This window comes from Anolis sagrei, chromosome 3 (assembly GCF_037176765.1).
Source record: "Anolis sagrei isolate rAnoSag1 chromosome 3, rAnoSag1.mat, whole genome shotgun sequence".
Lineage (NCBI taxonomy): Eukaryota > Metazoa > Chordata > Lepidosauria > Squamata > Dactyloidae > Anolis > Anolis sagrei.
This window is the reverse complement of record NC_090023.1, coordinates 240,877,638-240,901,917: the sequence shown is the minus strand read 5'-3', so window position 1 is coordinate 240,901,917 and position 24,280 is coordinate 240,877,638. Positions and strand designations below refer to the sequence as shown.

Sequence of the window (24,280 nt, the reverse complement as noted above, 5' to 3'; positions counted from 1 at the left end):
ATGAACAATATTTAAGCAACGTCTAGGCATACATTTTTCAATTAACATGGCTTGTTTTAGTGTTGCAACTGGATATACTACTTAATGCACCCATACGTCAGGGACCCAAGCCTGCACTGCACTGTGTAGGCAAAAATTTCCAAACATCTGGGTCAAATTAATCATCGGGGTGATGTAAAAGTACTTATTATATTATTTAAGCAATTATTTTGGAAAATTTGATTTCCATACATGACTCAAATTTGGTTTAAAAGGTTTTGGGGAAAGCTACAGAGATAAAATATGTCTACACTGACTTTATGTTGTTAAATAGACAAAATATTAAAACAATGTCCCAAATCCAATGGGGATATCCTCTCAAAGAAGTAGCAGAATCAGGAATCACCAGCAAAATCAGCGTAATCCATTCTCCCCACTACAGCCCCACTTCCACCTGAAAAATCAGCTTCAGAAGATGGAAGCCCCTTCTACAGGCCATATAAAATTCAGATTGTCTGCTTCGAATTGGATTATATGACAGTGTAGACTCATATAATCCAGTTCAAATCAGATGCGGATTATCTGCTTTAATAGTCTAAATTATATGGCAGTGTAGAAGACACCTGAGAAACCCCCTGGAACTGGTTTTCAGGGAGTATAAAGAACTGGAGAGGTGGAGATGTTTCAGTTGCACTACAAACTAACATAACACAAGATTTAAGCCTAAAATAATGTATTAGGGACAAAACACCAATCTCAACATGTATTTATCCCAACTCCATTATTTGCTATTCAAAGTTGTTGCTTCTTACCTTCAAGCCTTCTGTTGGCAGTCTGTAACCAAACCGTGCTGGCAGATCATCAAATGTCTGTGTTGCATTTTCAAAATTAAACTACATGAGGAAAAATGCAAAATCATATATTATACGCTAAACATAAGACTGGTTCATACAAGCAAGATTAGGATGCCTCGATGTGAAATATAGGAAGTATAAAGCCAATCTTAGGCCCGAATGATCAAAAACCAAATCCAAGGCTAAGTTTTTGATTCATCCTCTGATCAGTTCCAGTTTTTATATGATTCACTACCATATTTAAACTGTGAATATTATTTGCCATTCAACATAATATTTGCATTGGGATGGGCTAAATTATGTAGAAGTGTTAAAAAGAACCTTTACTCTTTACAAATGTTTACTGTTAAAATGGTTTCGTAAGACCAGTTGCTCTCATTGCTGCATGGTTTCGGGGCAACGGTGTAATGGTGAGGCTGTGGGCCATATTTTCATTCTTGTGAACCACTGGTGGTCCACAGACCACAGATTGGGAACCACTGTTTTATAGTACAGAAAACCTGAGTTGTGAAATTTTAAAAGAGAAACAGTTTTAATCTTGTATTTTACTGCTTTACTGGAAGAAAAGGCTTGAAATGTGTAGAATATACATTTAGGAGAAGGAGAATCTAAAGCGGTGTTTTGTTGAGAGAAATCCAACTGCTGGTCCAAAATAGAGTAAACCCATTTGATCAATGCAAATATAGTAAGTGCTGATCCACCATTCAGCAACTAAGTCAATAAGACTTAAACTGGAATTCGCAAACTGGAATTCACAAACAGATTTTAAGCCTTCATTTGAAAGCCAGGTTCCTGGACTAATTTTGTGTTAATACAGACTCAAGAGAGATAAAGAAAGCAGAATTTACTGGCAGAAATAGCACTTTGGCAAGATGGTACCAAAAAAGGAAAAGGAAAACATAATTCTGAAAGAAGCGTATCATATATTATGCTAACAAAAATAATGGCATACAGCTTACTTTATTTTTAAATAAAAAAGAGGATTTTACAGATATTAGAAAAATTCAAAGTGAATGCCTACTGATACTATATGGATACACTCTAAACAGAAATCATGTGAAAGAGCTATTAACCTCATGTCCCACTTTTGGGATTTCCAAACACATCTGACTGAACATTGTTGGCAACAGAATGCTGGAAAGAGATCCTCAGGTACAGATAAAACTTTTATGATCATTACTGGGTTTGGGGTTGTGTGAGGATAAACTATAGCTATTTAGCATTAAAATAATTTCCTTCTCTACATGCACTGAAAGAATAACTGCATCATATCTCCGCTTCAAGACTCTTACTAACCCTTTGTAGCAATGAAGCCTTGAACAAGATATTAATTTCTCAGTAGTTAATGGTTTGAATACCTCTGTAAAGAACCTCCGCCACTGGTAATGAAGCTGCCACCCAATTGTAGAGAGACGCTACCAACTAGTGAGGAAGCGCCTAGGTTTAGGAGAGAGGAGCCACTGATTTGTAAAAGGCTCTGGTATTAAAGGCTCTGTTTGTGTTGTGAGGTAATTTTGGTAGAGTGGGTGCACCGAACGTAAAATTAATGGAGATGAGGCAGTTTTAAAAACCAAAGAGAACAAGTTTATTTTTAAACAAAGCGTATGGTTGCAGTATGAAGATGATGTTAAGCTTGGCAAATACTTGATGGTTACATGTAACTTGGTTGCGATACAATTCAGACTTTCGATGTTACACTTATGAACTCTTGCTGTGGTGAAGCGCTTTATTAACCAGTGTTCCCTGCAATGAATAGTCTTTCTGTTTGATCTATACTTGATCAAATCACAGATCTCCAGTCTTCCTCCGACTAGCGATCCTAGCAAGCCTCTGTTAGTTCTTTCTAACTAAAGCAACTAACAAGGTTTTCCCCTTCAGCTTCCTAGCTGAAGAAATCTCTACTATTCACGAACACTAAAACCTGACTCTTCACCTCTTCACTCCTCAGAGTCTAAAAACTGACTCTCCTGCTCTCTCAGAGTCTTTCTTCCCTGACTCTGCTGCTCTCTCAGAGTCTCCTCCCCTGACCCTGCTGCTCTCTCAGAGTCTCCTCTCCTGACTGACTCTAACTGTCACTTTTTAAAACCTTTACTCTCTAAGCTCCTCCCACCTCCTCTTCTGCCTCGTTTCCATGGTAACACATTTCTCACAGCTAGGCCGCTCCAGCCTTAGGGCAACCAATTCAAACATAAATACAGTTATAAGCATATTATTATAAACACTTCTGTACAACCTCAATCTACAATTAGTAAAAATATGCTTGCACATCTCTAGGAACAAAGTATTTCATGGAAGATCAAGGCCTGACAGAAAGAAATACAGACAGAAGATGAATGGGCATGTTAATGTAGCAGTAGGGCTGTCACATTGCCTCCTCAGTGAAGAGCAGGGTACTCCTATGTATCCACTTCTCCACATTATCTGCCAATTAAATAGCTTTTTAGAAGATGCCTTTGGATCAAAGTTGAGATTCGGAAAGGGAGGATGGACAGGAATCTCCATCCTGCATGTTAAAATTTTACAGTATCTCATTCTGCTCCATAATCTGTTAAGAATTAAAATTACAAGAGCCTTGTCCCATATCTGTGCTACCAACTCTATATCAACAGGAAGTCAGGGTCCCTATAGATTCCTGCCTTACCATTGAACAAATGTGTCCAACGATTAGTGATACTGTAGGATTGATGGAATACAGTGAGCCCTTGGTATCCACTGAGGTTTAGTTCCAGGACCCCCTGTGGATACTAAAACCTGTAGGTGCTCAAGACTCATGGCATAAGATAATGACATCCCTTATAGAAAATCCCTTATAGAAAATGATAAAATTTTGAGGATTTTTTAAAAAAATCTTTTTTCAAGTCACGGATGGTTGAATTTATGGACGAGGAGAGCAGACTGTATATCATATTCAAACTACAGGTAGGATGATTTCTGTAGTGTTAGCAAAAAAAATGAAATTAGGTAGACAATAAAATATTTTTGTGATGATATATTTATACTACTTTGTATTAAATAGTTATTTTTAATATTATGTGAGAGGGAGGTTTATTTTCAAGTGTTGTTGTTGTTCATTCGTTCAGTCGTCTCCGACTCTTCGTGACCTCATGGACCAGCCCACGCCAGAGCTCCCTGTCGGCCGTTACCACCCCCAGCTCCCTCAAGGTCAGTCCAGTCACTTCAAGGATGCCATCCATCCATCTTGCCCTTGGTCGGCCCCTCTTCCTTTTGCCTTCCACTTTCCCCAGCATAATTGTCTTCTCTAGGCTTTCCTGTCTCCTCATGATGTGGCCAAAGTACTTCAACTTTGTTTCTAGTATCTTTCCCTCCAGTGAGCAGTCGGGCTTTATTTCCTGGAGGATGGACTGGTTGGATCTTCTCGCAGTCCAAGGCACTCTCAGCACTTTCCTCCAACACCACAGCTCAAAAGCATCGATCTTCCTTCGCTCAGCCTTCCCTAAGGTCCAGCTCTCACATCCGTAGGTTACTACAGGGAATACCATGGCTTTGACTATGCGGATCTTTGTTGCCAGTCTGATGTCTCTACTCTTTACTATTTTATCGAGACTGGACATTGCTCTCCTCCCAAGAAGGGAGGAAGGTTCAAGAATGAACCGTATGTGGCTGTGGAGCCCTATTCTTGCTCTGCATCTTCTTCCGCAGTGAGGGCATTGGTTTCCAGGTGGAAGGTGGTCCCGGTCGGGGTTGGCTTGACGCGCCTTCCTCCTGGCACGTTTCACTCTTTCACCCTCCACTCGTGCCTCCTCAAATTCTGCAGCACTGCTGGTCACAGCTGTCCTCCAGCTGGAGCGCTCAAGGGCCAGGGCTTCCCAGTTCTCAGTGTCTATGCCAGAGTTTTTAAGGTTGGCTTTGAGCCCATCTTTAAATCTCTTTTCCTGTCCACCAACGTTTCGTTTTCCGTTCTTAAGTTCGGAGTAGAGCAACTGCTTTGGGAGACGGTGGTCAGGCATCCGGACAACGTGGCCGGCCCAGCGGAGTTGATGTTGGAGGACCATCGCTTCAATGCTGGTGGTCTTTGCTTCTTCCAGCACACTGACGTTTGTTCGCTTGTCTTCCCAAGAGATTTGCAGGATTTTCCGGAGGCAGCGCTGATGGAAACGTTCCAGGAGCTGCATGTGGCTCAGCCCAAGAACAAGCCATTCGAACCTTCTTTTTCTTGAACCTTCCTCCCTTCTTGGGAGGAACAAGCCATTCGAACCTTATTTTCAAGTAGATTTCACTTAATATTGAAAGGATCTCAACAAGAGGTTTAATTCTTTAAAATGTCAATTGCCTCCCACCACAAAAGTGAAAAAAGTGAGAAAGAAACAGCGTACAGGTTGAGTATCCATTATCCAAAACATTTGAGACCAGAAGTGTTTTGGATTGAGATTTTTCCCCTGTATTTTGGAATTTACATATATGTACATAATGAGATATCTTGGAGATGGAAGCCAAGTCTAAACATGAAATTCATTTGATAAACACACTGTATACATAGTTTGAAAGTAATGTTATACAATTTAAAAAAAAAATAATTTAAAGGATGAAACATACTTTGTCTACACTGAACCATCAATAACAAAATGTGTTAATATCTTAGCTATCCATGAGAAATATTATGAATTTTGGAGTATTTCAGATTTTGTAATTCAGGATAAAGGATGCTCAACCTCTATTTGTAGGGAAAGAAAATACTTGTGCCCAAATGTGCTTTTAAAAGCACACAGATATGGTTTTATGACTTCTACTGGTCTACTAAAACTGATAATGACTACACACTTCTCAATGTGGTATACTGCCTAAAAGCCAGCTGTTTTGTTGTTTTTTGTTGTTGAAATGCTAAGTACTGAGTAGCCTTGAAACGTATTTGCTTAAACAATGCAATTTCTTTAAGACATATTATACACACAAATGCAAGATTTTTATAATACTTACTGCTAAAATGTCTGCCTCCACAGGCAATAGGTTTAAGAAAACAAATAGCTGAACTGTGAAGATGGTATAAATCTGAGTGGCAGACAGCATTAACATTCCTATTGACAGCAGCATTTTAATTCAATTCCTGCAAGACAAAAATAAAAGGAAATTAGGAAATTTGTACCCTGATCCAATAGATAGTGTAGCCGTTATACAACTGAACACCTTATAGCATCAGTAAGTAAAAAATGATTTTAGGAAATGCAATTTTAATCTTAAGAAATTAAATGTTTTTGTATGACTTACTTTCTACCTACAGCCTAGATATGCCGATCTTAGTTTCCAAGGCATCCAAAGCAAAATCCAATCTTGGAAGCTAAGCAAGGCCAGTCCTATTTAGTACTTGGATGCATATGAATACCAGGTGCTGTGAGCTATATGTCAGAGGAAGAAATTAGCAAAACAACCTCTAAGCATTCCTTGCCTTAAAAAACCCTATGAAATTAATGAGGTCACAATACATTGAAGGTGACTTGGGAGACACATGCACAGGTCAAACCCTGCAACATTTTCACTATATTATTATTATTAGCAGTAGCTTATATAACCAAAGCATGCAGCACTATGGCAAGATCCGACTTCTCCAGGAATGGACACAGTTGTCATACTAGCTTTAACTGTACAGAAGGACTGATGGCCATTGCTGATACCTGGACCTCTGGGCTCAGAACTGAATCCAGGAATACCCCAAACTGCTAACCTGTGGTTTCAAGGGGAGTGTAAACCCATCTAACACAGGCTGAATCCCTATAGTCAGAACTATCTTTTGAATTACCAAGAGCATTGCTGTCTTTTCTAGATTTAGTTTCAAGCTGTAATGGACTGCCCACATGGAGTCCATCACAGCTGACAAGCACCAGTTTAGCATAAGAACAGATACCTTTAAATTAGGTGGAAAATAGTAATAGAGCTGGGTATCATCAGCATACTGGTGGCAGCCGACCCCAAGACTCGAGACAACCTCTCTCAGTGGTTTAAATGTAGGTGTTAAATAACATAGGGGGTAAGAATGAACCCTGTAAGACTGAATCTCTCACAGTGGTTTAAATGCAGTGTTAAATAACATAGGGGACAAGATTCAACCCTGAAATACTCCACAGACCAACAGCCAAAGAGTTCAGCAGGAATCCCCCAGTACCACGCTCGGAGAGTGTCCCTTTAGGAAACAACAGAGCCAATAAAACAATACCTCTAAGCCCCATTCCATAGAAAGAACTAAGGACAATAGCATAATCAATGGCATCAAAAGTCACTGAGAGATCAGACAGAACCAGCAAAGACACATTCTCCCTGTCCATTTTTCTGTAAAGGTCATCCTACAAGGCATCCAAAGCTGCCTCTGTTCTACAACTAGGTTTGAATCCAGACTAAAATTGATCTAGATCAGTAGTTCTCTACCTGTGGATCCCCAGGTGTTTTGGCCTACAATTCCCAGAAATCCCAGCCAGTTTACCAACTGTTAGGATTTTGGGGAGTTGAAGGCCAAAACATCGGGGTACCTACAGGTTGAGAAGCAGTGATCTAGATAATACACCTCATGCAGGAAGGTCTGGAGTTGAGAATACACCATATGCTCTACTATCTTACCCAAAAATGGAAGGTTGGGCACTGGCCTACAGTTATTCAGTATAGTAGGATCCAAGGAAGGTTTTTTTTTTTAGAAGAGGTCTTACCACAGTCTCCTTCAGGCACTTTGAACTTCGCCTTGTTGTAAAAGAGAGTTTAATCATTTTCTATGTCCACTCAGCAAGACCTCTTCTGGCCTGTTTAACGAACCATGAAGGGCAAGAGTCTATACATATGTGGTGACTCTTACCATTCCAAGGATCTTGTCCACATTCTCAGACTGCACAAATTGAAAGTATTCATCAACACTGGACAGGATATTTAGAGATAAATAAATCAGAGACCTTTATGAGTGGTAGCATACATTCAGGGAAAAGGAAAGCATATACAATCATTACCTAGTATTATAAATGGGGTTATCACTGCTGCAGCTAAAGGCACCTTAAAATTTGTCATTGCTATGTTGTCTCAGTGGAACTGGAGGGTGACTAGGAAATACTGGATTCTCAGTTCCACAACTTCATTTTTATATTGCTGACCCTAAAGACTATAGACCAAAAAGTGTTCTGGATGTAATGTCAAAAGTATATGGATAGTTTCGACTGAATAAGTTCCAAACCTGAAGGAAACGAGATAACATAAAAGCAGGCTGGATGCTGGCATGCTAAGAACACAATTGAACAGTATTTTGTATCTATCCATCTGATTCATAAAAGTCTGATAAAACCAAAGGATGTCAATTATGTGGTTTTTACTTTAAGAAGTGACATAGTAGATAGGTAAACCGTGACACACAAAGATAAACACCAGTTGCTTTTGTTATTGCAGCCATTCTCACAATGACTTCAGAGTGTGGGCAGGTCTAACAGGTTCTGTCTCTGCAAAAGTTAACACCAGAAGAGGTGTTAGACAGAAATGCCTATTGAATCCTTGTCTGTTTAATGACTATGCAAATAGTCTAGTCATTGATTTGAGTTTTGCAGATCGTTTTCCACTGTGTGATAGAAACAGAAAGAGCCAAATGCTGTTATAATTTGATTACACAGCTTACTTATCTACAGTTCAGACAGGATTGAAGGGACTTCTAAGCAAATCCGTCAGGTTATTAACTATTCAAAAACAAATGTAATTGTCCTAAGATGAAGCATCTTTATAAATGGCACTTAGATTACCATTTGATATAGTAATGGCACAGTTTCAAATACCGGGGTATAATTTTCTTATAATGGACATTAGAAACTTTATTTAGAGGCAGCAAAGCCTCTAGCCTGAAGGATAGCAAAAGCAGTACTAGCCTCTAAAAAGGACAACACAGCTTAACTGATTGGCCCCTAACTTTAAAATCTTTATAGCCAATGCTTTGCCACAACATGCTATACAGGGCACAGCTATGGGGACAGAGTCATTGCTGCAACAGTTAAGGCCATACAGAACAAGTTTTTGAAAGAAATGCTGACACTTTTCCTCCATTGCTTGGTTGATCTTCCTTCTATTACAGCAAGAATCCATAAAATATCTATTATTTATGGGGAAAGACTGATCAGATTGGAGGGTTGCAATTTAGTAAAATTTCATTTCACTAAGTGACATGCTCAGAATCAATGTGCTTATTATTGGTCTTCATTGAACCAATCTTATTTTGAGGATGTCAAGACTTCTATAATCCATAAGGGCAAAGATTTCATCAGAATAGAATCTCTGAGTTTGACTCTTATGAAAATGTACTTGCTTGCCAACAGCAAGCATTATCCCTTAGTACAACCTTCTGAAGAGAGAACAATATTTTAACAATATTTCCCAGAATTAACCTTTGTGGCTCTCAGAAAAGCCTTTAATTGTCTCAGTTTCAAACAATGCCATTCGCTTATGAAGAAGGGAGTTATAAAGGGATCCCCTATACACAGTGGTTATGTCTTTGTGGATGTGAGGAAGATGACCTAATTCAGTATTTATTACACTGTCCATTCCAGGATACATTGAGAGCAAGAGCAGATTGAATGTTGTCCAATATCGTTTGTGACCTGTTGGCAAATAATTCTAAATCCATTATTCTCTAGGTTGCCACCTTAACTGTAGCAGCCCAAAAGATCTGCTGCAAATTCCTAGAAATTGCAAAGGGAAGGAGCCATTGTAGCTGCCGTTATTATTGTTGGTTTGATGTTTCATCCATTAACTTCTAGTTTTGCTGTTTCCTTTCTCACTTTCTTTGTAATTCTTTTACCTAATGTGATCTAGAATGGCAGTAATATGTGATATGTTGCACCAGATATCACTGCATTATCAGAAAGTTCTGTAATGAACATTTTTCCATAGACGAATCAAATTATTGACTTTTAAAGGGGTTACAAGGATTTCAGTCCTTCATATGTGGACACAAAGGTGAGACTGTTTCAGTCCAATCTTTCATGTGGGGCTGGTGTGGAATTATAAGGATTCCAATTATAAAGCCAACATATGACAGGCAAATGATAATTATTACTTGATGGAACTTCCTTTATAAATAGAAATCATGTATTGCAATAAGTCAGGCACAAATATATGTATTGATGAAATGCTCACACAGAAAAAAAACAAACACAAAGTCTACAATATTGTATCATTTCATCTGCCACTTGATACCATATTGCTATATTGCATGTAGGGAACAATATAGTGACGCCTGCAAGCTGTGTAGTACCACCCCATCCCTAATTAATGGAAATTCCACAGTGAATTACAGAACCAATATCCAATCCAGATGTTGTGATAAGAAAATGCAGAGCAACAGACTGTCCCATCCCCAACCCACTCCAATTTTTGCTGTTAAGCTGGCGACTTTTAGAGAGACTGCCACAAAAAAGCTAGTCACCAAAGAACATGGTGAAAGAAATATTTGATTCTCAAATCAAGATGCAAGTGTCACCTATTCAGATCTGAAGTGTGTGTGTGTGTTGTTGTTGTTTATTCGTTCAGTCGCTTCCGACTCTTTGTGACCCATGACAGAACTCCCTGTCAGCCATGACCACCCCCAGCTCCTTCCAGGTCAAGCCAGCCTCTTCAAAGATAACATCCATCCATCTTGCTCTTGGTCAGCCCCTCTTCCTTTATCCTTCCATTTTCTCCAGCATCATTATCTTCTCCAAGCTTTCTTGTCTTATCGTGTGTGTATATGGTAGAATTCAAAGACATAATCATGTTTGTCTGGATCGGTATGAAAAAAGATCTTGTTGCAGGGCTAAATCTATGAATGCTTGTGCTGCCAACTTATTTCTGTCTCAAAGGTGCTACAAGTTCCCTTTGCATACTATATATTTGCTAGTTAGGTTTTTTAGCCAAGCTTTTCTAAGCTTTTACATTTAGGCAAACAAGTTGTTCTCTACAAACACAGCATGCTGGCTTACAAACTAAATGTATCAAGCTCTTTACAAGCTCTAATAAGCAGGTGTGCTTCAGCTTTCTTCTGCTTTCATACACTTTAATGGTTTTGATGTTCTAAATAGAGAATTATAGTTACTGTAAAAGCATTAAAGGGCACCTCTGAATTATCTTGAAATTACAGTGCTCCCCTACTGAATGTTTCACAACCTAAGATTTCTATACTGTGCCAAGGGACTTCAAGTCAACACTCAAGGGAAATTAAACTGGCTGGCCTGCAACAACCTGCAGAGCTGAAAACACCCAAATGCCAATATATGTATCCCTGGCACTTTGCTGTAATTTTGCATCTCTCCTTAAGGTCAGTATCTAGTAGCCGGTTAATATATCTTCTCACACAGAAGCCCCCATCACTTGGTATTCCAAGGCAATTATGATATGTGGCTGGCCACCCAAGTAGTGCCTGATAAAATTGGACAAGTTTTGAAACGCTGATCAAGACTAAAGGGTATTCTGAAAGGAGCCCCAAGACACAGTCTTTGAACCTTAAAATCATATTCCTAACCCAATGACACTAAAACAAAAGCAGCATTGTTAATTATGTCTCTCCTAACACATGCTAAACACAGACAAACTCATATACATGAAGCCCACACAATTGTTATGTCTCAGATCCTTCACAAATGTAAAACAGTATGTGAAAACATAAAACTAAAATCACATGACCTTGGATCACAGAACCATATGCTTCTAAATGAAGCGACGGATGACATTAAATATCTGCTTAAAGTGACTGAGCAACCTTACAACAGCATTCGTTTCCCGGCCACACAAAAAAGGAAGGAAGAGATTGCTGAACAAGAACAGATGCAACACTGCTATGCATTTGTGTTTACCCCATATTTTAGAAAAGCTTTTAAAAGTACCTTTTCATTAGAATAGGAACATAGGAAACAGAACTATTTATTTTAAAAGTCTTATTATTCAACTCAAATTCTATTTGAATATGAATTAAGACATACAATGATGTATTTGAACTGCAACCAATTAGTTTTAGTTGGTTTTTCCCCTCACAGCAAAAAATCATTAAAAAACCCACAGTGATTTTGCTTTGAAATGGAAAAGAGTATGCTATATTTAGATGCAAATTGAAAGGGGATACCATTTTAATGTTTATTTTCTTAGAATTTAGTACTGGGAAGATGGAGGCAATCATACATTTGCCCTTAGGTCTTACTCCTAAATTTAGAACACAAATTGTGACCAAATCCTAATCTGCAATTAAAGTTTTAATAAATTAAAACTATCTAAATCAAGTGAACACATAAAAACCAGCAGTCTCGTTTGGCTTCTTTTAAAATTTATGCTAATAATACAATCTGTTCTGTCAACTCTCTAAGGTACCTAATAACCAAATACATAGGAAAAATTAGAAAATAAACTCAGCAATTTAAATATACAATAACTAAACCCACTTCCCAACCTGGTGCCTTCCAGAAATTTTATATTACAATTCCTATTGAAACAGCTGACTTGAACAATCATCACAGCTGATGGGAGCTACAGTTCAAAATGTTTCCGAAGGCATTTACTCCACGAAGCCTATTATAAGAGAAAAAACACCACCCTGGAAAAAACATTGTTTCGCTCAAAATAAACACTATTTTTACTAAGTGAGCATTACAGTATGATGTGGCATGAGACTACAGTTCAATACTTTAAAAATGCACCATCAATATGACTGGCACTTTACAAATAAGAACAACAAATTAAACAGCAAGGTAGGGGTAGAAGGGCCACACATATAAGAAAACACTAATTTCTAAATGTTCATGTACAGGCAAATATGACAACTCCTCCCCTAAGCTGACACTATATGAAACCCTCTGGTCTCTGTTCTAGACTGGAAAGCATATGTTAGGAGCAATTGAGAGGGAACAGATAGAAGGCCATTAATAACCAAGAGAAAACACAATCAATTTTTCTCCTAAGTAGTCCAAATACCACAGCCTTTGCACAGGCCTTTCAGTGAACTACACTCAGTCCCACTTCAATATGATGCAATGTGATTTTATGGGCCTATACAGATCATCGCAGGAACACAATTAAATTCAGTTCATTTGATCAGGTATCCTCATTCCACTTGAAATGAATAGTTGGCTAGCAATTGGGTTCTGCCATTCCCACTGCTTTAGCTTATTTATCAAGATATTTTCCCTGAGGCAAACAAAGCACACAACTACAGCTGCTACACTCATGAGTCCAGGCAGCTCCATGATAACCCATTCATAAGGAAGATGAAAGGGCTAAACATCTAAAAGTACCAGATGCTGTCTGATCTTGGAGGGCTAAGTAGAGTCAGGCTTGGTTAGTACTTGGATGGGAAACCCCTAAGGATTTTAGGTGCCACAGAAAATATTTCAGAGGAATGAACTGATAAAACCACCTTAGAACATTCCTTGCCTTAAAAAAACCTATATGGGGCCACCATACGTCAACAGACAACATAAGGATGCATACACACAAACAAGGAAGGTGGAAGAGTCCTGAAACTAGAGCAGATCAAGTATCTTGACTACAAATACGTATATTAAATCAGGCTGCAACTTTTTCTAACAACTTTGATTGCACAATTTTGCAAATAATCTATGAAAAGCTATGTCTATTAAAGCTTATCTCTGTAATCATAGGGTAAATAAAGATTTCCACCTACATCCTGATGCCACTCCTTGAGCTATATTAGAGTCCTTTCCCTTATTAAGGCGTATGCCTCTGAAAAGTACAATGGATCAGGAGCTATAGCCTGATCCCCTACAACTCCATATTGATAGTGCAATGAGCCAGGACTGTCTACGGACAGCGGCTATGTCTTTGTGTGATATGTGATGTTATTTTATGTGATGTGTTTAATAATGTTTTAATATTTTATGGGGGGGCTCAATTTTGATGTTTTATACTGTTTTTTATTGATGGCATTGAAGTTTTGCCAACACTGTGAACTGTCCTGAGTCCCCTTCGGGGTTGAGAAGGGCGGTATACAAATACTGTAAATAAAAATAAATAAATAATACATTGCACACACATTTTTAAAGTGCTGCATTTTAAATTGTGCACATAAGCATATTAAGATTGCCAGGTTAACAAACACTCTTACAAAGAGAAAGTCAAATGTAGTGTAGTAACTATTTCTGAATTAATACAAGCACAATCATGCTAAAGTGCTCACTGCTACAAATGAGGTTCTTGGATAGCAGAGTACCCGGCAGCTAAGATACATTCCTTAGCCCTTTTCGAGAAAAGTTCCATCTTTAAGGTACTGGTATGTAATGATGATAGGGACTGCAGTCCAAACACATCCAGAGTGACATAGTAGCATAAAAGAGGCCAAGGCTAGTCTATCTCATCCAGACTGTTATGTCTGCCACACTATAAATTTGGTTGGATCAAATAACAATTGTCACAGTCAAAAATATGGCAAATTGTTTCTGTAGCCAAAAGAGAGCTGCATTTAGCTGCTACAATAATGTAATGTATTTGAGTTCTATAGGATAATTAGATCTGTTCAGATTCCAGGATACACGCAGGCATTGTTCACCAATATGCAGCTGTTTTACTTCTCCTTTTCCACATGTGAGCAAAACAGCCCCAAAGCTGTCGTTAACCACAGCTTTCCACTGCAGCTGTGTCGAGGACTATGGTTGGCCAGAAACTTTAAATCAAATTTGTTACCAGCTCTGTGTTCAGAGTACAGTGTATGAATGAATCCGTAAAAGTTATAAGTATATAGCCAATCAGCGATCTTGTGATTTTGGCCAATAGCATATCCTAGGCAAATGAGAATACCCGCATCCACACAGAATTCTCTACAATGAGAATTTTATAAAACACAAAGAACTCAAGATACATACAACAGCTATTCTGGGAAACAGCAAATATTGTAGAGCTTCACAAATGGCAAAAGGGACATGCAGAATACAGACCAAATACTTAACAGTATAGTTGCTTCAAGATGGGGAAATAGTAATCCAAAATAAGCAAACTTGTAAGGTTGCAAACCACTGAAATTACAGTTTGTTAAATTGTAGGGGGTGAGAGAAAGAAAGAGGTTTCAAAAGTAAGGGCATTGTATCATGTTTGACTCTCTGTTAACCAGCATCCATAGAGATTGGTAGATGCCAGATAATAACCAAAATACTTGAATCTGGATGTCTTAAAAAGATGAATTCAGGCAAAAACTAGTAAGTTAAACTTAGACAATGATTTGAATAGAAGAGAAAGCTATGTTAGCGATTTCAACAAGCAGCCTCCTGGAGAAGGAAGTAGGCAATTTATGCTCTTGACTGAAGAACACCACACTCCCAAAACAACTTTCTTTGAATCTGAAAGGCTTTTGAAATCATTTTGGGGGCAGAGGAGAGAGGGGGAAGAGGAATTAATCATGACATCAGAAGTTCTTTAAAACAAAGAATGTCTATCTGGATTTCGAGAGTACAGAACCATGGCCCAAGCTTGCAGGAAGGTGCTAGGGAATGAGCTGGGAGTGGCTAGCCAAGCAAAGAGCAACAAAAAGAGATTTTTCAAATATCTCTAAAGCAAGAGAATGGCCACAAGGCGCCAGTAAGGAGACTGTTCAATAAGAATGATTAAATGTTAACAGAGCTCAAGAAAAGGCTGCTCCTGCAGCAAATAAGCTGAATGCTATTTAGCCTGCATCAACATAAGCAGTTTCCAAGTCAAGAGAAGTAATAACTCCACTATATACGGTGACAGTCAGGCCTCACCTAGAATATTGCATTCAGTTCTAAGAACCTCATTTTAAGAATGAATGAATGAATGAATTTATTTATTGCGGCCTCAGACCAGAAGCTTGAAATATTAAAATCTGAGGTTTTTAGAATATTAAAACCAGAAGTTCAAAACATTAAGAGCAGAAGAACATAGACAAGAATATAAGAATATAGACAAGTTGGAGGAGATACCAATAAATGCAACAAGGATGTTAAGAAGTACAGAGAACAAAACATATGGGAAAAGGTAAAGGAGCTTGGCTTGTTCAGCTTGATGAAAAGAAGGCTGAGGATGACATGATTGTACTCTTTAAATACCTCAAGAGCTGTCAAGAGAGGAGACAAGAGAGAGAGAAGACAACAGACTTGTTCTTTGCTGCTCCAGAAAATAGAAATTCTAATGGTGTAAAATTAAAAGAGTAAATTTCAACTGAACATTAGAAATATCATCTTGACAGTAAGAATAGTATAGATAGGTGGGAAGATCTCCTTCTTCAGACATCTTCAAAAAAGAAGCTGGGCAGTTTCCTGCTGCCATTTTTTAGCTGAACATGTTTTTCATTGAGTAGTGGGCTCGACTTCAGCCCTTTCCAGTTCTATGATTGTTGAAAGGCACTACCTGGGACTTTCTGTAACAAATACTGGTATTTTCACACCATCACTCATTTAAGGCAGACATCAAAAAAGTGTTAAATCAAAGGTCATATTTCCTATTTGTGTCTTTTGTTGTCTATAATGCATTGTTTACCAACTGCCAGGCCACATGCAGAGAGAAACAAAACCTTTTTCCTGAAATAACCATTGTTGGCATTGATTGAATTATCACATAGTGGTTTGAGCATTGAATGATGACTGCCCACTCAGTCATGAAATCATACTGGGTGGCCCTGGGCATGCCACACTCTCTCAGCCTCAGAAGGAAATGGCAAACTCCCTTTGGAGAAAACTTGCCAAGAAAACTTTGTGATAAATTTGCCTTGGGGTCACCATAAGTCAGAAGTGACTTGAAGGTACACAACAACAATATAAATGTTGCCTACAGGATTTGAGCAGAACTCTTTTCAGCTAACCCTACTGTGTCCTTGGTGAAATAATCAAACATGCTTCCATTTCAGAGCATACACATGTACATCTTGGCAGCATTGTTGTACAGTTCCTAATTAGCGAGTCTCCGAAAGCCAGCTTTAAACCATAGCTTCATATGTAGGCTTGCTTGGAAGTCATTAACAATAGTTTCCCAACTAAAGGCCCTTCCATACAACCATATAACCCAGAATATCAAGGCAGAAAATTCCACAATATCTGCTTTGAAGTGTGTTATCTGAGTCCACACTGCCAGATATTCCAGTTCAATGCAAATGTAGGATTTTATCCAGATGTGTGGAAGGAGACTGGGAAACTAATATCTGTAGACCTCATTAAATGCAGTAGTATTATTTCTGAAGGGGGGGAAACATAAAAGGAGGATAGATAATATGGAAAGAATAAGTATAATACACCGTGCATAAAAAGAAGAGTTTCAGGTGTTTTAACTAAACTTTCAGCCAAAACTAATATCATGTACATGTGAAACAAAACTCTTAGGTCAGGAAATCCTTGCATAAATAACACAAAAAACAATTTTAAACTGTAGAGACCACTTGAAAGTTTCTTCCGAAGTGCTTTTTGTCATTATTTTTTCTTTCGCTGCCCTCTACTTTTCTTATAATTTTCATAAAAGAAGTGAAGGGGAGAGCTGGCAAGGCAAGCTTATCTACTTTCCTTCTTTTTACTGTTCACCCATGCTCAGTAAGGAATTCTGGATACATCTGCATTTACTTTCCTTGATATAGACAGGTACGGACTGCTGCAATAGGATCAGCAAGACAAGTATCCCATTTTATTATAACACAAATTTTGCTACATTGCTCAGTACAAAGGTACTGCTCCAACCCAATCCCCAAAGTCTATGTTTCTTCAAGCCCTCCATCCACCATTTTGCCAATTTCTATGTTGCTGACACTCTTCCAGCCATAAACAACAATAGATCAAAAGGCAGGTTGGAGACACAAAACCACTTTGTAAAAGGAAGTCCTTTGTCAGTGACTTTGTTAACTGAGGTAGACATGTAACAGCCAATGGTTAACTACATCTTTCTGGCTTCTTTTTCTTCTTCTAAAAGGGGAAAATGTGAAGCTGTGTTTAGATAAACAGATTTACTCCCTGACATATTTAAGACAGATCTCCATCATCTGAGAATGATGTGGAACTGTGCTATATCTATTATACATTCAGTTCTTTCATCTATTGGCTAGAGTAGGCATCTAGAAGAAGCAGCGGAATGACTAACAGAAAGATGTGAGAAAGAGTTAAAAGGCATCTTGCACAAGCAGAGTAAGATAATTATTGAAGAATTATCTGCACACTCACCTACACGTTTTATCTGAAAAACAAACAACAAAGGCTTTAAGAATGCTTCTAAGGGATATTATTCTCAGATGCATTAGGTTCAGTGCATCCTAGGCATAGTGTAGCAGCTAAAAACAATATTGCAAGCAAGCATTTTCAAAATATCATCATACATGTATTTCACTACATTCACAAGTCTCAGTTTTTCCTGTCAGCATTTCCTGGGATTGCTACTCACCAGTAAAAGATAAAGCCTTGTGCATTCTTGTAGGAACTGTTTCCAACTATTTGCTGTTTCAAATGACCTTAAGCTAAACATCCTGCCCCAGAACCATGCCCTCTTCCAGGCTAGGCTACTTCACAGTTATTGAATAAGCCGGCAACGGTACAGCTTGCTTGGAGAGGAGTGTTAAGGAAATACCAGTTCCTTGCTTTACAATGATACCAAGTCTAACAAGAAAAGTACTGTGCAAAATACGACCCCCAAAAAGCTTGTTTTTGAGCTACAATGCTGCTGGCTGTAGTCTGAAACAGTAACTGGTTCAAACAAAAAGCTCCACCTAGAAAACTTTTAGATAAATGTCAGGCCTGAAAATCAGATGACCTCAGGCTCTGGGATCATGCCATTTCACCCAACTCTCTTTCCACACAGCTGTGTTGCTGTGTAAGAAATACACAAATTCTTGAGTATTTCACAACTCTCCCAGAACCCTTATTTTACTCCCTTTAATAATAATAATAATAATAATAATAATAATAATAATAATAATCCTTTTATATTCCACCCTCTCTCCCCAAGAGTACTTATTAACTAAACAGTGTTGGCCTTTAGTCTGTTTTTCAAATTCTGCTTTCTTATCCTACATTGGCTGCCATATAGAGCTTTTCCATACTAGATCTCACTCTCCACTTGTAACTGATAATCCTCTCAAACTGCTGACCAACTGCCTGGATCTCTGAGAAGACTGTGGAAACAGAGAATCAAATTGTTGGTTTGGCAACATGTTCCTTCCATTCATGAGCAGTGGCAACAAGTTACACAAAATGTATTTATCTACTTACAATTTTACCTTATTTTTTTGAAACAAATTGGTTACATTACATCAATAAAAACTACAACTGAAAAATATCAGTATTTGCAGCCAAGAAACACATTGGTTCTTTGTGAAGAGGAAGTGTTCAAAACGTCAATAAAGAATATTTACTTTTTATTAGAGCAAAAGTAAATATTCTTTATTAATATTCTGACTAAACTAAACAGATGAGTCTACTAAGATAGACATGTGGACTCATAATCACAGAAAATGTAAGCAACTGCATTGATTTCTGTTTATCAGAGAACTCTGTTACAAAACTGACCAGAAGAACAAATAGTGGTCTATTAAGCATTTCAGTGGCTACTAGCAGAAACAAGATTTCAAGATTCAAAATATATAGAAAACATTACCAAAGAGGAAAACAAGCAAATAGCTAGCATAAATAGGGAGAAAGTCTGAAAGGCAGAAATTGTTTAAACAGACATTCTTTAAGCCCCTAGAAAGTGACTAATGCAGTATAACAAGGGATGATGAAATAGAAGGTATGCTTATCAAATTTGCAAATAACATCAAATTATGAAAAGTAGCCTGTACCCCAGAGGACAGGATCAGAATTCTAAATTATCTTAATGTCATGTTCAACCTTACTCCTACATAAAATAAATGTATTTTAATTAATGGACTTGTGTGCCACATTTGAAGTTACAATGGTTTTAATGGTTCTACTTTAGAGAGAAGGAACACTAAATTGGGCCTATAATTCAGAACAATATCTAGGACCAACAGGAAATATAATATAACTGGACAAAACAGTGTAAAACCACTAAATTTTGCAATTCCAAAGGATTTACAGTTGCACTGCATAAAAATGTTAATTTATTCTACATTTTTAGCACCCATAAGAGAAACATTGGACTTTTCTAACTAAGTGTGGTTTTGGAAGCTTTGGAACATTCATAAAGAGATAGTAAAACCTATTACTTGAAGACTGCTGAAGTTCATGCAGAATAAAATCATTTAATGAAACATTTCTCTGGTATACAGACCATACATCCCAAATTCTCATCTTTCAATACCATTCCAACATTTTGCTGCCCTGGAAAATTAAGCTGAAGATTTTGTGGTTCTATATTCTATGCATTTTGATTACATTTACTGTGTTGATTGATTGTCTTATTTTTTTTAATATCTGCATTTGATATTAAAAATATGATGATCATCATTACATTCTGAAGAAAAAGCACATAACCAAATGTTTTTAAGATATAGCATAAAGATTTCTTTCATCAGCAACTCTAAACAAGTTTCATGTAGAAAAAGCAGGCAGTATCTGCTATGACATGCAAACAATGGCTGTAGATTGCAATGGTCAGGTGGTGGAATTCCTGTGATCAAATCAACTGAATGACAACATAATTTCACCCTCTCTTTCACACTCATAATGATAATAGAGTTCATATGCTAAAAGGATGATGATGCCAAACTGTTTTAGCTGGTGAAATGAATAATTCAATACCATTCCAACACATAAGTACATATCAGGTAAAGCATCAGTCCATTTTGGTGAAGGAACTATCGCAAATTGTTATATGCCTTCAGGTCGTTCCTGACTTATGAAGATTCTAAGGGAAACCAGTTTTCTTGGTAAGATTTGTTCAGAGAGGGTTTGGATTTCTCTGAAGTTGAGACAGTATGACTATCCAAGGTCACCCACTGGATTTCATGGCAGAGCAGACTTTCAGACTATGGTCTTTAAAGTCAAATATAGTCCAACACTCAAACCACATCACACTGCCTCATTTTAAGAGAGATTTGTTGTTGAATATCCCAAGACACTTCTGACTTATGGTCAGCCTAAGAGGAGCATATCATGCAGTTTTTCTGGGGTTGAAAATATGTAAGTCATCCAAGATCACCACATAGGCATCTATGGCTGAACGGGGAATTGAACCCGGGTCTCCAGCATCATGGTCCAACACCATGCTGCCTCTCTCACTGAGACATAGGTGTCTACAGGCCATAGCCAGGATTTTGGTTCGGGGGGGAGGGGGGTGAGTCTGAGTGAAAGAGGGTTTGCCCTTGCAAACCTTTTGTATCATTACCCCAATACTCCCATGCATATGGGATATATTGAGCATGGTGATCATATCATGATATGAATAACATAACAGTTTAAATAATATACCAGTAAGGCCTTCCCGCGGACCACCATGAGAATTTCGGGGGGGGGGGGGCTGAAGCCCCTCAAGCCCCCCCCCCCCCTCGGCTACATGCCTGGGTGTCTAGTGAAGTTATACAGTGCATCTGTAAAATACAATACAATCCTATTCTTCTCTAGCCAGAAGCCAGTCCATTGTGTTGACTAGCATGTACTCCCACGTATGGATGTGGGAGTCTGTGACTATCTCAGTACAAGTGAGCATCTTTCAGAAGATGCATCACCTATGTATTGGTTGAATCCTACACCCAAATACTCACGTCAGCCTGAAACATACATTAATTAACAAATGTAGAGTCTCAGATATTATCCTATTTCCAAAAGTTAAAAAATCTGGTATCTGCAAAGATATATGTAAGATATTTTCCATGCAACCTTGGTGTCCAAATAGAGTACATAAAATAATATTGCTGAGATAGCATAATTACTCTTCTGGGGCAAAGTAATCTCTTACTCATTAGGGCTAATCTATTCAGTTATCTATTGTTGAAAACTAATACATTTATCCTAACAGACAACAGGGCATTTGTACAGATACTACATCTTTATTCCACTCCATCAGGGTGCAGACCTGTTATTATACATTTGACACCATTTCCCAGAGACATGAAGTGCAACCTCATACAGAGACTGAGGAATTTTGGGTGTGTGCTAAAGGCACAAGGTCCCATTTGATTTGGGAAGCGAAGCAGGGTGAGTCCTGGTAAGTAACTAGGGGGGGGGGGGGAGAGAGAGACTGCGAATGAATACGAGATGCTGTTGGCTATATTTCAGAGGCAGATACTAGCAAAACCACTTCTAAGTGTTTCTTGCCTTTAAAAATCTATGCAATCCATTGGACTATCATTACAGGTCACCTGAAGCTGCCTGAGTCCACAAGCATCTGAAAGCAGGCCTCATCAATGAGATTTTTGGCAACCTGCTCTTGGTTCTGAAAACAAAATAAATTTTACAAGTGAATTGCTAAGTAGAGTGGGAAGAAAGAAGGAATGGAAAAATCATAATGGATTTCTAGCTCACTGTTTAGTGCAGTCACTTCACAAGTACAGAACTGGGCAGCATACAGACAACTAAGTATTGTAAAGATACTGTAAATCTCTTTGGCTATCACTAAATACCATTTAAAGACTTTGCATAAATATTTTGCACCAGAAAAATCCAACAGAGGGTCCCAAAACAAATTGATGTCATCACGGGGAAGGACGACATCATAAATGCAGTTCATCATTACACCATCAACAATGGGCAACTTCCCCCACCAAATTAAAATGGCATTGGCAATGATCATAATACAGTGGGTCCTTGGTATCCAAGGAGGTTTGGATCCAGGACCTCCCACAGATACCACAATGTGTCATATAATGGTGTAGAATTTTTTTTTCCTTTTTGGATTTTTTATATATATATATATATGCCTTAGGGCCTGCTGAGCTTTTATGATGCATAGAGGGACGAGCTTATTGTTATTTTAGTAGTAATACCCGTGGCCCTCTGTATCCATGGATTCTGCTTCCAGAAATTCATTACTTGAATATATATATATATATATATTCAAGTAATAAATTTGTGGAAGCAGAATCCATGGATACAGAGGGCCACGGGTATTACTACTAAAATAACAATAAGCTCATCCCTCTATGCATCATAAAAGCTCAGCAGGCCCTAAGGCATGACTGGTGGCATGCACGTCAAATGCTCTTTGGCAATGATGCTATCACAGAGCTTCCTGAAACTTGATGTCAAACTTGTGGTCACGCATAGGTTTCGATATAAACCACAGAGAGGAAAAGGAGGCAGCAAAAGCAATAGGAGAAAATTAAGAGAAAGTTACCAACTAAACTCCGCCTTATTTCTGGGATGTTGTAGCACCTTTGAGACTGAGGCCCCTTCCACATAGCTGTACAAAAATACACTGAACTGGGTTATATGACAGTGTGGGCACAGATAATCCAGTTCAAAGCAGATATTGTGGATTATCTGCCTTGATATTCTGGGTTATATGGTTGTGTGGAAGAGCCCTGAGATAAAGAAGTTGATAGCATACACTTATTTATTTAAGATATTTTTACCCTGCCTTTCTCCACAAGCACACTCAAGGTGGCTTACAACAAAATAAAACCATCCAATACAAAGTTCAAACATGGTCAAAAACACATATTCGTAAACCCATTACATCCTCACCACAAAAAACCCTTTCGATAAACAAGTGCTTGAACCTGAGAACTCCACCCAGCCCTAGCACATGTAGTTAAAAGCTTTCTTAAATGAGGTCTTCTGGAAGCTCCACAGTAACGGGGGAGCTCTTAATTCTTCCAGAAGGAGTTCCAAAGTGCTGGTGCTCGTCCTGAGAAGGAGCCTTCCCTGGTCCTACTTAAGCGCATATTAGAAGGGAGTGGTGTGGAGAAAAGGGTCTCCCTGCTTGACTTCAGTATTTGCCCAGGTATGTAAAGGGGGACACAATGTTCTAGATATATACATACATATTTATTATTACAGTCAAGAACCAGAACAAAAAAAAAAGAACGTACGTCAAAATAGGAGCATGACATGCCGTTATGGATTAGGAAACATTGTCAAAAGCAGAGTTAAAAGCCAGTATTGAATATGATATTGTTGTTGTTGTTATTATTATTATTATATTTTTATCCTGCTTATCTCCCATGGGTGGGACTCAAAGTGGCATACAACACTAAAAGAGCAAAGATAAACATAACATAAAAGTCCAACAAAAACATCATAACCCAGGTAAACAGATTGCACACCATACCTCCCATATACATATAAAAATTTTAATAAATTGCAATATGATCATTTGAAAAATTCCCTAAACCACTGAGATTATTCAAGTTCTTGAACTTTAAACTTCCATCCAGCCCGAGTTGGTTTATAGGAGGAGATGTGGTTATCTGACTAACCACATCTCCTCTTGCAAATCAACTCGGGCCCTGCTCCCGGTCCCAACCCCATCTCAAGTATGAATGGTGGGAATGAGAGAGTGAGAGTGAGAGAGAGAGAGAGAGAGACTTCTCCATGGTTGCCCCCACCTCTGAAACTCCCTCTCTAAAGAAATAAAGCTGGCCTCCTCCCACCTCCCCTTCCAGAAACAACTGAAAACCTATT

At 38.3% G+C, this 24,280-nt stretch overlaps 1 protein-coding gene across 1 annotated transcript in view; it reads right to left on the bottom strand.

Moving 5' to 3' along the window:
* The window catches only part of RNF13 (ring finger protein 13), a 73,190-nt gene that overhangs the window by 45,390 nt on the left and 3,520 nt on the right, over positions 1-24,280 (bottom strand). Inside the window, exons 2-3 of the mRNA XM_060767730.2 lie at positions 5,769-5,895; positions 792-872 (exon numbers count right to left, since the gene is read on the bottom strand). Coding sequence (XP_060623713.2) covers positions 792-872; positions 5,769-5,882 — 195 coding nt within the window. The 5' untranslated portion in view covers positions 5,883-5,895. The remainder of the gene's footprint in view (positions 1-791; positions 873-5,768; positions 5,896-24,280) is intronic.